At 35.1% G+C, this 14472-nt stretch overlaps 2 protein-coding genes across 4 annotated transcripts in view; both read left to right on the forward strand.

Moving 5' to 3' along the window:
• LOC118733374 (protein misato) overlaps positions 1-14472 on the forward strand; it is a 434582-nt gene that overhangs the window by 365713 nt on the left and 54397 nt on the right. The gene's annotated exons all lie outside the window — the stretch shown is intronic.
• On the forward strand, positions 10981-11829 carry LOC118734518 (seminal metalloprotease 1-like). Its single transcript, XM_036464237.1, has 2 exons — positions 10981-11194; positions 11282-11829. The coding sequence occupies exons 1-2, from the start codon at positions 10981-10983 to the stop codon at positions 11827-11829; spliced, it is 762 nt and encodes a 253-aa protein (XP_036320130.1).

A 14472-nucleotide genomic window follows, 5' to 3' on the forward strand; every position in this document is an offset into this window, starting at 1 on the left:
AGATACCAGGGCGAACTCCTGGAAGAACAACAATGGCTACCTAGTTACCGACGTCCAGAACGTAGTACTTAAATTATGGACGGAACATTTTCCACCCTATTGAATGGCAACATCACTGAAAATAGTGGAAACGACGATCCCGAGCCTCCAGTCGATGATGCTGGAGACAATGTCCCACTTACTGACTAAGACGGGGTACGAATAACGATATGTGGCTGAAAAACAACAAAGCTGCTGGAGCTGTTACGGCGATAAGGAGTTGATAAGGTGCATGCATCACTACGCCAAATCTTGGAAAAGACCCGCGAGAAAAGGATCGACACTCACCACATGTTTGTCGACTTTAAAGCCGCTTTCGACAGCACTAAAAGGAGTTGCTTATACGCCGGTATGTCTGAATTTGGCATCCCCTCAAAACTCAAACGGTTATGCAAAATGACGTTACACAATGCCACCAGCTCGGTCAGAATTGAGAAGCCATTTGATAGCTAACGCGGTTTCAGACAAGGTGACTCCCCTTCGTTTGGTTTCTTCAGTCTGATGTTGGGAAAGATCATTAAAACCGCATAATTGTTGCCAACAGTAGGCAATCGACAAGTAAAGTGCTCTCTCGTCGCACAAAGATCACACTCTATACGTCATTCTTCACGTTTTTGCTGGTGTATGGCGCGGAGGGATGGACAATGAAAACATCTGATGAATCGTCTCTTGGAGTTTTCGAGAGAAATATTCTTCGAAAGATTTACGGGCCTTTGCACGCTGGCGATGGCGAATACCGCAGACAATTTAACGATGAGCTGTATGAGCTTTACAATGATATAGACATAGTGCAGCGAATTAAAATTGAGCAGCTCCGCTGGCTTGGCCATGTCGTGGGAATAGACAGAAACGGTTCAGCTCTGAAAGTATTGAACGCGGGTCGCGATGCTGGTAATAGAGGAAGAGGAAGGCCTCCTCTGCGTTGGAAAGACCAGGTGGAGAAGGACTTGGCTGCACTTGGCGTTTCCAATCGGCGTCAATTGTCACAGAAGAGAAACGACTGGCGTGCTGTTTAAGACTCTGTCAAAATCGCTTAGGCGGTTACTGCGCCAATCAAGAAGTAGGGCGCCACAGACGCGGGCACCCGAACAGACAACTGCTCGCAAAAACAGCACTCGCCAAGGCACGACAGGAGGCATCTCTACAAACTGGCGGACGAAGTCCAGGGGTTCATAAAACCACCTCTGGACCCAGTTGCATACCGATAGGCCTTAAATGGCATTCACAGGGAGTCAGTTTCGAGTTATATTCACTCTCGACCGGGGCACACAACCACCTGACGTGGACGGTACAGAACTTTGTCTGTCTCGGGAGACCCGCACCACAATAGCCCACTTTCGCTCTGGCTATTTCAGCAGGCTAAACTTATACCTGTGTAGAATAAATGAAGATGTGCCCAACAAGTGCCCGGCATGCGGAGAGTCGCCACATGACTCACGGCACCTCTTCGCATGCCCCCAAAACTCCACCCAGCTAACGCCCCTGTCCCAATGGACGGGCCCTGTGTCGAAGTTGCGCACTTCCTGGGCCTTCCTTAAGCTAAACCAGATGACAACGGAAATGAATGAGCCGGCTCTAGCGGGGTTTAGTAGGCGCTACAACAAGAAGAACAAGATATCTACATATGTATATCGTTACAAAGCTCATCGTCCCATCGTATGCGATATTCGTCATCTCCAACGAGTAGAGCACTGTAAATATTTTTCTTTGATACCCCAAAGGCCGTCATATTGGATGTATGAACTACCAGGTCGGTAATACTCTATCTTTTGGTCGTATTACCGACTTCCAGTTTGGACTGGAAACGGGTGGAATTTTTTTTAATGAGACATACATGTTTTTACCACAGACCGGGTGTTCCTTAAAGCTTGCTAAATTTCATCTTTATGAAAAAATCTAGACAACAGCACTATACCAATTTAGTAAGGGATAGCATGTGTCCAATTACTCTACCAGCTTTTCTTCTGCAAGGATATTCATATATCCATATGGTTTTGTAAAAACAAATTTATTTGTACAGATACAGTTGTTCATATATATATGTAAATATATTTAATTGTTGCATGCTCATATGAGTTCTACTTTAATGTGTGGTCAGTTGTGGTTATTTTGCTGCAACACCAATACAACTATAGCCACTGCCGCATACAACAACTATTTCACAAGAATCCCTTCCAACTATAACAAGAACAGTAGTCAGGCATTACAAACCACATAATTTCCAGCTCGGTAAGCAACGTTACAATTTTCTTTTGCTGCAAAGCTACTTGAAGCTGCCTGTTAACTGTTTGTGTTAATGTTGTTGTTCTTTTGGTGTAATAGTAGCCCGAACATTTTGCGGAAAGTAAAGAAATTTGTTGAAAATTTTGGAAAATTGGCTACCAAAAGCTATGCCACTCATCACAACTATACATACATAAATACAATTTGCCACACATACACATAAGTATGTTAATAAATACATACAGCATCGGTCATATCTATAGCACGCCATTTCAAAGTGATATTGTGTGCAAGTTATGTTTATTTATTTATTTTTAAGAATTTTCAATTAAAGTATAGTTCTTTCTCTAACAAAACCCATATAAACCCAAGTTTAAAAATTTGTAGAAAACTACTAAAAAGTGCAACAAATTTTCACCTAAATTTCAAACTTTTTTTTCGGAAGTGTGAAATGGCGTGCTATAGATATGACCGATACTGTATGTATGTAGAATAGGAAGACTTTTACAAGAGTATACAATACAAAAGCAGTTAAAGATGTGTGCATACATGGTTATTAAAGGATATATGTATTAAGGTATATTCCTTCGCCTTACTGCCTGCCAGACTACTGACTACTTACGAAATTTTACTCTTCAAACCACAAACATTTTAATAAGCAAAATTATCCGTAGGGAATCTGAGTAACAAATTGATATAAATTCTTACAAAAACATCTCTGTCCACTTGGGAGGAGCCCTTGGTATGTGTTGGTAGCAGCAATCGTGCACTCACATTAACTTTGATTGTGGAGTTTTTGTATGGACAATTTTGGTTTAGGAAATTCTAGGTCTTGGGTTTTAAATGCGCTGAGTATTACCTATTTTAATTTAATTTTATGGCTGAGTTATTTAAACATGTTGCTTTTTTCCAAAAAAAAAAATAAATAATAAAATATTATTAAGTATTTAAAAACGGAAATTGAAACGTTTCTGGATACATTCATATCTTAAAGGACTATTTGGAGACCCTTTAGATGCTCTCCTTCCTATGGCCGTTAGTCCGAAAGATCCTAAGAAACACCTTTAGTGTTAAAAAACCTTATAACCAAGAAGTTTGAAGTCTTTTTCTGCTTTATCTTCAAAACATATAACGGAATGTCTGAACGTTACAAACACCTTTTTTCTGAGGATGAACTAAATAAGAAAAAACAAGTATGGCAGGTTACTTCTTGGACACCCTGTATATCGCAGCTAGTATCTCTTTTAAGAGACCAACAGTAGTTGGAGAGCATACTAATTTTGCTTTTTCCAACGTAACGCTGTTCAATCTTCATCGCTCATCTGGCCTAAATTTGATGGAAATATATGTATACAAAGTCGATACTTTACCTGCTTTCTAAATACCTTCGAAAATAGGTAAATTAACTGACACCAACATTCATAAAAAAAGAATACTTCATACATAGATCGAAATTTTGTTTGAAAATCTCACTTCATAAAGCTCTATGTCTATTTTATTTTGTTTTTATAAATGATGGCGGAAGACTTTTGGAAGGGAGTAACAACACAAAAATACATTTAAGGCACAGCGAAGCACACCGGGAATTTGCTAGTTACCCAATGAGTTAAACAGTTGAGAATGATGGTGTGATATGCGCAGAATCGGTATTACCAGTCGCTTGAAAAAAAATTAAAATCTAAACAATTTCGAAAAATGTTAATAGCTATAACTTCCAAAGTAATTCGAATTTCGAAAAATTGTGAAACTTGTATTTTTCTTTTATCGTTGTGAAGCATAAACAGATAATTGCACAAAAAAAGCTCGAGCCTCGAAAAAAATGGTGGCCCACTTCACAAATTTTTACTCAAATAAAGATATTGAAAATGCGAAAATAAAATACTATAAGACACTCAAGAATTTCATCAGCTGAAATCCTTTCCGACATCGAGTTTATTCGATTTTGGAAGTGTTCTGTCGTTATTTTATTTTTCCACGCGTCTAAGATAGCCTCACTCATTTCTATATTGTTCCTGGAACCTTGCTTGTTCAAATATTTCTGGAACATCGCCCCACAGTGCTCTATCGCATTCAAATTTGGGCTATTTTCGGACTACATAAAGTTGTCATTTCCTGTGGACTCATATATTCCGCTACCTGGTTTGAACAGCAGCCGGATTCCAGCATTGACTATCGCTAATTTCGATCGGTAAAAACCTCCAAACGAATAGCAGGCGCGCCTAACAACATAAAACATCTAGCTACATGCCCCTCATAGTGCCAGATTGGGCTGATTACACACTGTATCTGTTACTGTTCCAAGTTGCTTACTTTTGGGCCCCACTACTTTTCATTTACAGAATTTTAGCGATGGAAATTCAGCGTAGCGATTGTCAGAAAGGGCTTCAATATTCCTGGCATTGTTGTTATTTAACGCTAAAAGTGTTCCTTATGAGACATCTTAGAAAATGGTAGTAGCGGCCAAGCGAAGCAGGGCGTTTAAATAGGGCTCTAACGGTCCGTTATGATGTCAATTTATCCAGAAAAGTTTAAGATTCCGTTCAATCAATGCCAATTCACTAACTCATTAAAGTAAGGAATTCAACCTTAAACAATATGACTTTTATCGCACCTAATGCGAACACACTATGTTGCAGTAGATGTATCAATTACCTGACTACCACTGTTTATTGATTTAATATAAATAATAAATAATTATAACAAATTGCATGATTCAAGAATTTCTTATATTTTGAAAAGTTATGCTATAGCAAGGCGAATTTATATAAGGTGGTGTTACTAGCTCAGCTGATTTTGTGTGTGTGTTTCGCCGCACGGCTTCCGATATCAAATTGAAAAATTTTGTTTGAATTTATACACATACTCTTACAGATTTTGACAGTTTATGCCGCCAAAGCAGAAACAAAATACATGTAAATTTTTGTTTTTGTACTCCTGCTATCACCTTATATTAATTCGCCTTGTGCTATAGTATTAAAAATATATTCCTCAGTATTAATTGTGACGTTAATAGCGAGGTGTTTCCTTTATTCGATTTTATTTCATTAAAATGTAATAATAACAAGGTGTTGCCAGTAACTTAACCTCACTTTTTCGGCAGGTCTATTCCGGTCACGCATTTTAAAGTAGTAGAAAAAGAACTAATTATTTACTACTTTTAATCCGTTCGTGTATACTATTTCAAATTAAATGTAGAAATATGTTTAATTACAGGCTTATAAGCCTGAATTATGTTTGTATCGTCAGCTCCACACAGGTTGGACATATATTGTAACTTATAAAAAAGTACAGACCGTAAAATAAGGCAGTTTCCTATAAAACTAAAAATGATTTCTTAAATAGATTAAAACACATAAATATCGATAATATAAGCGAAATCGTAATTTAACGAAGCTGCCGCTCTATTCTAGTGTATCAGTAGTCCATTTGGCTCGATATTATGACAATGCAGCAAAAGATATTTTATATAAAAAAATCGCCTTTCCATACGATTTTCGTGTACGGTTTTTTTCCATTGATAACTACGATATCTTTTATATCTTATATTTTGAGGACCAAAATTATACAAATCCAGCAATTTTAAATATTAATATCGTTCTGAAAACACCAAGTTCTTTAAAAATTGCGATGAAATGAAATACTAAAATGGAGTATTTTAAATACAATTTCCCAACTAATAGCGTTACAAAAATTAAGATCAGCAGCACTGAAAATAAGCACGCCAATCTTGTCAAAACTACAACAAACACGTCGCTACTGACAACATCTTGTTATTATTTCACCATGTATGACACATATGTTGGTTTTAGATGATTTTATAGGTTATGTACATAAGATCGTTGCACATTGATCAGAAATCCAAAAAAAACCTGGCGAAAAATCTAAAAAAGTGATTACAATTTTTTAACTATGAGCGTTCTTAATCCGTAAAGTAGAGTGGTCTAGGGACTTTACAGTTTTTATACGGTGAAGCCTGCTCATTTTCGCGTTCATCATACGCTCTGGTATTCGAAAAAATGTGTATCAGAAAGCAAAATTAAATTAACTTTGAGTTAGCCGATTTGTGGGAAAAAAGCGCCGGTATTTTAAATTTAATTGTGATTATCGGTAATTTATGTTACTCAAAATCTGTAGGTAATACTTGTACAATAAGAAAAATTTTTAATTTTTTGCAGTTGCTTTTTAAATTAGCCTAAAAGACGTTTCCAGGACATTTTTGAATACGCCAATAAGTCTCGCATTTTTTTACGTTTGACTTAGAACCTTGTGATGGAGATGTGCCGGCATGAAAACTAACGGAACGTTTTAAAAAAATATTTCGCAAATATGACTTGCGACCCTTCGGATTGATTCCATATGCACCAACTTAAAAAACAATTTTTTAAAGCAAGATAAATTCTAAATACAAAATATTTTCTTCACTACTATACTTTATCCATTTTTCTCCACATACCTAGCACTATATTTACTCAAACATGAAATACAAACAACATCCCACTCATCAATACGTTTACTCCTACGGATAACTTATCCTGTTAGCAGTGCGCATGTGCAAAACCTGCATATACTGACTCACACATTTGAGGTGCCCGGCGCTATTTCTCCTGCTGAATAACACCCACTCCTACCTACGTATCAACGTACACAAATACATCATTGGACTGAGCCATAGTGCTGTAACATTTTCTGTAAAAGTAAGAAAAATAAAAAAAGAGTACATAGTTCACATTTTTGTTTCTGCTATTTTTACACCAATGGTAGTGCGTCATACTTTTATTTTTCAATGAGAGGCGCGTGTGGTCACTATTTACTCTACGGGGGTGGCGCTTAAATATTAATTTAGTTTGGACGGGTCTTCGCGTGGATACATAGAAGTTTAAATATACATACCTACATTTGCTACATATGTATGTATTCATGCGAAATTAAATTAACGAACCAACTGTTGCATTTGTTTTCTATACAGTTATATTTATGAATTTAAAGATAACTTTGGCCACAAAATAGTTTAGTCTTATCTAGTTATATAGACCATCTACCCGTTCACCCTTTGTAAACTGAAGTAAAATGTTTATTTTGTTACAACACGCAAAAATATGAACTACCAAGTCGGAGATGCTCTATGTTTTCGTCGTATTACCGACTTCCGTCTTGGCCGGAAGTGGGCTAAACTGATCAGACTTTAACCATTTTCTAATAAAAATAAAAATTCTCTTTCTAATTCTGGCCTTGGCGGTCTTTTCCAAAATCTGTTCCAACTTAAAAAAAAAATATTCAATTCGGTTAAAAATTTACTCTTCCAGCCTATTTTGAACAAAATCAGTCAATAATTTCCTACTATGCAACGGCGTAATATCCCTTCTTGTGGATTGTACAAAGCACACTGAGATTCCAATCTTCAGCATATCATCCGTCTATGTCTATCAGAAATTGATCACTTTGGTTCTTCGTTTTTTGCCATACCTTATTCAGCCGTGTCCCGTCAATTGCATTTCCTCGACAGGTGGCCGATTTGTCCAAAATAATTCGTACTACAATTTCCAAATTCTTTTAAATTTGTTAGAATTTTTTGATAAACAACTCTTTCTTAAAACTTTTCTTTATTAATTTTAAAACTGGTAGCAACTCTGCTAAAATGTGTTTCTGTTAAAGTTTTATGTGGTGGGATGGATTGGATTCTTTTTTTGATTTTATTATAATTTCATGGCAGGTGGCAACTCTAAAAAATTATATCCGGTATCATTTTCTCTAAGAAGTGGTTTAGGCTTAAACCATATTAAATGAAAGTTTAAACTTAATTATAAAATACCTTGTTAAAATATGTGTTTGGATTCACATTTTTCTAATATTTTTTTGGGGCCAGCAATATTTTTAGTTTTATATTAATCACTTATTAAATTCGTTTTATTTTGAAGACAGTTTGCAATTGTACTTAACTTTTCAAAAAAAAAAACATCTTTAAGAAACCGTTTTTATTCATAAAAAAACTCCATTTTTAGTCCAGCTCTCTTAAATCTTAATATTTTCCGAAATATTTTAACGGACGTCTTAAAATATAATAGTTTTCATAATTCCAGTGGAAAAACAGTACCGATTTTTTTTGTATGATGAGTGATGCGGTCTAATGTACATACATATATGCATGATAAAAACATAACAAGGTAAAACCATTGAGAGGCAGTCTGACGTTTGCCAACAATATAATTTTAAAATCAAAACTCTAACTCACACACACATTCTCATTTTCAATCTCAAACAACAACAATTGTGAACAATTTAATTTTTTTATTTTCAATTTTATATGATTTTAAAATGTTGGCAAACGTCAGAAAAAAATCATGGCCGACGAAATGAGAGAATGAATTTACCTTGTAATGTTTTTATCATGCATATATGGGTGTTTCCTTAAAAATGAAAACCGAAGAGGCAAGTAGATGAGTTCAAAATAACTTTAAATTTCGTATTCAGTAGCTCGTTTCTGTAACAAGTCTCTACCAAGGCGAATTGAGATATGAATTCGCCGCCCTGTTCTCTACTGCTAATTAGTAGGTGAGAGTGACGTATTTTCTCTACCAGTAGAGAAATAATCGGTAGAGAAAAGTTACAGAAACGGGCTACAGATGTCGAAAAAAAGGTTATGAAAACGCAAAAAATGTATTCATTATGTGTTACTAGTAAAAATATTGTATGGGGAAAAGATCTGTCGCTTACGATATGTTACGTCCGTTCTCACATTTTAATTCAAAACTATACCAACAAAACGAATTAATTTTGATTAAAAATGAATTCTGCTAGTGCTGCTATCACTTTCTAGCGCTTAGACTTTCTCGCTTTTTCCATTTTTCCTAATAAAATAATCGTGGTAAGAAGCTCAATAAAAAATATTAAAATTATGTGTTGATAAGCCACAATAACATTGATAAATTGTACTATTTAAATAAATCAGCGATATGTATAAATGTAGTGCTATTTAAGGCCGCTTTTTCAAGTAGGTTTTCAAATTTATCTGCCCTTTAGTTAATCACAAATTTTGTACTGAAAAAATGTGTTTGAAGGGCAGATAAATTGTATACCTATTTGATAAAACGGCACTTACAATGATTTAGTTTTATATGAATATGTACTTATGTTACGTGTGTATATTATCAGTCGATAGTAGCAGTGTGTCAAAGCTATAAATTTTCTTTATTACAGCCGCGAATGCTTTTCGAAGAAAATATAAATTGATAACTAGCTGCCAATACCGAAACCGATTATGCTATGTAGTGGAAGAAGTACAACATACAGAGTTGTGGCTACGACATCGATTTTATTTAATTTTTTTTTTAAATTTGAAGCCAAGAACGATAAATTTTTCTAAAGTAAGCACTTAAAGTGGACAGTAGAAAATAGTTACACACATGCAATCAAATAAACTTCCTAAGAACCAATGGCGATTTTATTTACATACCTTTGTATGTATTTTATGGTGCCTCACCAAAAAAAAAAAATTACCAGTTTTTCTACGGGAATTATACAATTTATTAGATTTTATAACTCCTGCCAACTTATTTCGGTAAAATATTAAGATTTCCGTGAGCTGGCTCGTTTTGAAAATATCTCCAAAAATATAATTTTTTATAAGTAAATTTATTTTTTATTTTTAAATCTCCGCAGATGATAGAAGAATTGCAGCTTAAAAGGAGTGCATAATTTTACCCGAGCGCACTTGTGCACCAGAGTATATTAACTTTGTTCACATAACGGTTGTTTGTAACAGCCTAAAGGAATCGAGTAAGATATTGACAAATGTATACATAAATGCTCAGAAAGAAAAGAGAAGTCTATTAAGGCATGTCTGTCTGTCCGCCCATCCGCACGTGTAGGTGTGTAGGTTGCCCTTTTCCAAGGTAGGTTGGTATTGAAAATGGGCGAAATCGGACCACACACACTTCCCAGTCTTTCCGAAAAATGCAACAACTACGATATTTTAGTAAATATTGGATCCAACTTGCTTTGTTAAGAAATATTTTTATTACGAAATATTTGGGAAATGGGCGTGACCACGCCCACTTATAATGAAATGCTGTATTTCAGTAGCCGCTCCACCAATCCTCGATAAGATCCTTGCCTAGGGTCTAGCTAAGAAATATGTTTAAAATCTTTAAAAACGGTCAATAACTACGCCCACCAACCATATAACGGTAATATAACGAAACAAGAAAACTGCGGTAAATCAGTAACTACTGAAGCAAATGCACTTAAAATCGATTATTGCAATAACCACTTAGCAGAAAATTAGATTATTATAAATTTTTGGATAATGGGCGTGGCACTGACCTTTTATGACTACAAAGTTCGGTAACCACTTTATCGATTCCTACCAAACTTGGTTCAATTATTTCATTAAGTCTACCTCAGCATATTTTCGAAAACCTTTTAAATCGGGAAAATCATGCAGAGTTATCAAGTTTTTTTTTTTTTGTATGCACCCTAATGTGCATATCTAAGCTTTTACGCGAAACATAAAATACAAAGTTGAAGATGTTTGGCATAAAACTGGCAGAATTTTTTGGGCTAAAAATTAATTAGATAATCTCAATGTACTTGTTACGTTTTTTGACGTACATTTAGGGCATTACATTGTAAAAAGAATTTAACTAAGTCAACTGCCATTGAGCATTTAGTTACGGTCGACACCTTCGCATGTTCGAATTGTGAAATTATAGTTAAGCAATTATGTGCATTGTTTGGGTATTTGCGCTGCTTTCGGTAGTTGGTGCTGGTTTAGCGGTACCGCTTAGCCAGACCATTGGCGAAGACCCTGAGCTGATAGCTGGCTACTTTCAAGGCGATATTGTGCTGAGTTATTCGGATCGCAATGGATTACGTAACGAAATTCGACGCTGGCCTAACAGCACTGTCTATTACAAATTCAACGATGGGGTTTTCGGTATGTGGGCGTGATTTTTTTGTATAACTAAACATCGATATACATAAGTATATGTATATATATGGATATGTGCTCTTATTTGTTTAGATGCGGCGCATCGTAATCATATTTTGCGAGGCATGCGAATCTTGGAGGAGGTTTCATGCATCCGCTTTAAGAAAGCCACTGCAGACCAGAAGTATTATGTGAATATCACCAACAATAAAGGCGGATGTTATTCGAATGTTGGTTGGTTGAACCGCATTCAAACGTATAATCTTCAGCCTCATGCTTTGAATACCGGTTGCTTCCGTCTCGGCACAATCGTACATGAGTTCCTACATACCCTCGGATTTTTCCACATGCAGAGCGCTGCGAATCGTGATGAATATGTGCGCATCGCAACTGAAAACATTCGTCCTGGCAAAGAGAAAAGTTTCAAAAAATACGAAGAAGGCTTTGTCGATGATTTCGATGAGGAATACGATTATGGTAGTGTGCTACATTATTCAGCGTATGCGTTCTCGGTAAATGGTAAAATGACTATAGTACCGTTAAAGGATGAAGCGGTCGGTTTTATGGGTCAGCGACGTGGTTTGAGCAAAAGTGATATCAATAAATTGAATAAAATGTATCGCTGTCCGTTAACAATTTAAAGTAATAAAACTATGAGAGGAAATTTATAAAACTCTAAAATGTTGTGTCCGGTTAATTTTATTATTATTTTTTTTTTGCAGATAATAATTAAGAAAAGTGGGAAAACCCCCTTAAATTAAAATTCAGTGCGAATATTTAGAAAACAAAATTTGAAGAATTTTTACTCAACATTTTTTTCCACTGTGCGACTTCAAGTGATAGCTAGTTGCCCTGTTTGAAACGTCGTTTAGTATCCACTGCTGCTGACTTTAATGAGCCTTTAAAGTGAATAAGTGGCACCACCGTTTCTGCACTCTTTTTTTTTTGCTTCGCGTAGCGGAACATTTAGAAGTGGGAGTGGTAGAACGTCACCGAAAAGCAGTACACGTTTTCCTCTCCGTTTTTCTCGGAGCGACTTTTTTTCAAATACATAGGTGGATACATAGCTCAAGATCTACTGGACCGATTTTGCTGAGTTTTTACCAAAAAAGCTCTTATATCGTCGCTTGACATTGGGATTTTTTTATTCTATGTTCCGTGCTTATGAATTTGATTAACTAAACATTTTCAGGAGAATTCGTGTAATTTTCTTTAAACCACTGCCCTTTTTTGCACAAAAAAAGATCTTAAAGTTTCTTCCCTGCGTAGCGCCATAGCTACTACTACCTTTTTAAATAAGAAAGTCAATTCTTTGTGTAATAGAGAAGTCTTGTACACTATTTTGGAAAAAGGGGTCGGTAATGGATGGATGCCTAATTAGGGTGGTAAAAAATAAGTAGAGTCGGAGTTTTATGCTCTCACCCCCTAGAGCTATTCTATATCGAAAAAATATAACCCTAGTTCTATTTTTTTGGAAATTTTAAAATATTTAGAGGTCGCTCAAAGCGATTTAAGTTTTTCTTTTATTTTATATGGTATAGAATTCTTGAAAATCTATAGTTTTCGATTAGAAAACTCTGGTTCTCTTCAGGAGACTTCCGATAATACTCAATTGTTTGCATAGCCATTTTTAATACTAAGGATTTTTTATTCATCCCCCATTGCATTTTCTGGCGTTTTCTGGGGGTCCTGGTGGACCTATAAAATATAGTTTGTATCAAAAAATGGTTAAATAAATACATAATTGGGTATTATTACTGGGAATCTCCTGCAGAGCAACAGAGTTTTCCGATCGAAAAATATTGATTTTCAATAATTCTATACCGTAAAATACATGAAAAACTTTGAGCGCTTTGAGCGACCTCTAAAGGTTTTATTTTTTTCGGTATAGAACAAACCTTGGTGGTGAGAGCATAAAAATCCGGACTTCACTTGCAATTTTGGACCACCCTGATGACTCATTATCAAACATCGACGGGATTTTTTACCAACTTGAAACTTGCAATTCATCGTAAAATAAAAATATATAAAATGGGCTACACAACATACCAAACTTGTTTTTAAAGATTCTGATTAAAAAATTGGAATATTTAGTGAAACGGTGCAGAATTTTTATAATTGTTGTGCAAAGTTTAAAATATGAATGTATGTATATGGTGTTTGTTGTATAATCAGCTAGGCTTTTATAAAAAAGTAATAAATATTAAATAAACCAAAGACAAATGGTCAAAATATCGCACTGCTATTATTTTGTGGACAACTCTAGGCTGTGAGCTAAATAAACATATAGCATATTTTTAAGAGAGTTCCCACACTTTTTTGAAAGTAAGAATTAATAATTTAAGAGCAGATCCTAACGATTTTTTTTATAAAGGTTGCCTCCTGTTCGAAAATTTAAAATCAGTTCAATTAAAATTTCCAGCGAAATATTTCACTTTGGGTATGAAACGAGAAAGTTTTAACAAAGCTTCATTTCAAAAATGTTTTCAAAAAGGTTGTCATCTATTTGAAAATTGAAAATCAATTTAATAAACAAGTTTAACGAAATATTTGAATTTGGGTATCATCAAACGAGAGAGGTTTTAAGACAACTGTATCTATGCATAGGGAAAACATTTTTGACAGGGGTTGCCGCCAGCTTAGAAATTTAAAATTAATTTAATTGAAAAGTTTAAAAATCTTGCTAATGTTATATGTGAATGTTTTTAGATGAGTGTGTAAGTATGTTGGCTGCTCCAGCTCGTTTTTAAGAGGATTCCACTGCTTAAAAATTTAATTTCTAGTTCAAGTGTGAGAATAAAAAAATTTTGGTACGAACATTTTTTTAATAGAATCGCCAAATTGCTGGCAATCGAATTAGTTTAAAAATAATAATAGATTGGTGCTTAACCAATATGTTAGTGTTTGGCTGAACTTTTGCGATTTGTGGCGTGCGCTTTGATGTTGTCACACTTAGTTTTAGGCCGACTTCGAAAGGCGATTGTATTTTTATGACAAGCTTTTTCATGGAAGAAATACACATCTCGAACTAAGTCTTAATCGTGACCAAGCACATCTGTTCTGGAACCTTGAGAAAGTAAGCCACTGTTTGAAATAAATTATAATTTTTGTTGATATAATTTATTTCCTTTTTTATTGCATTAGAAACCATAACGTTAAACCGAACCTCATGCGGGCGGAACTGACGCCAAGAGCTACCCTGCAGGAAATGTATCTAACTATAAGCTAACTGTAAGTTGGTTGGGAATTAGCTAAAAGTCACTTATTATCTGTATAATTTCTTT

The sequence above is a fragment of the Rhagoletis pomonella genome, unplaced genomic scaffold (genome assembly GCF_013731165.1).
Source record: "Rhagoletis pomonella isolate Grant_MI unplaced genomic scaffold, Rhpom_1.0 Rhpom_scaffold_00002, whole genome shotgun sequence".
In the NCBI taxonomy this organism is placed as follows: domain Eukaryota; kingdom Metazoa; phylum Arthropoda; class Insecta; order Diptera; family Tephritidae; genus Rhagoletis; species Rhagoletis pomonella.

Coding starts and splice junctions, on each gene's coding strand:
- LOC118734518 (XM_036464237.1), top strand. CDS start 10,981: ATGTGCATTGTTTGGGTATTTGCGCTGCTTTCGGTAGTTGGTGCTGGT. Junction 11,195..11,281: donor ATTCAACGATGGGGTTTTCG/GTATGTGGGCGT, acceptor TTATTTGTTTAG/ATGCGGCGCATCGTAATCAT.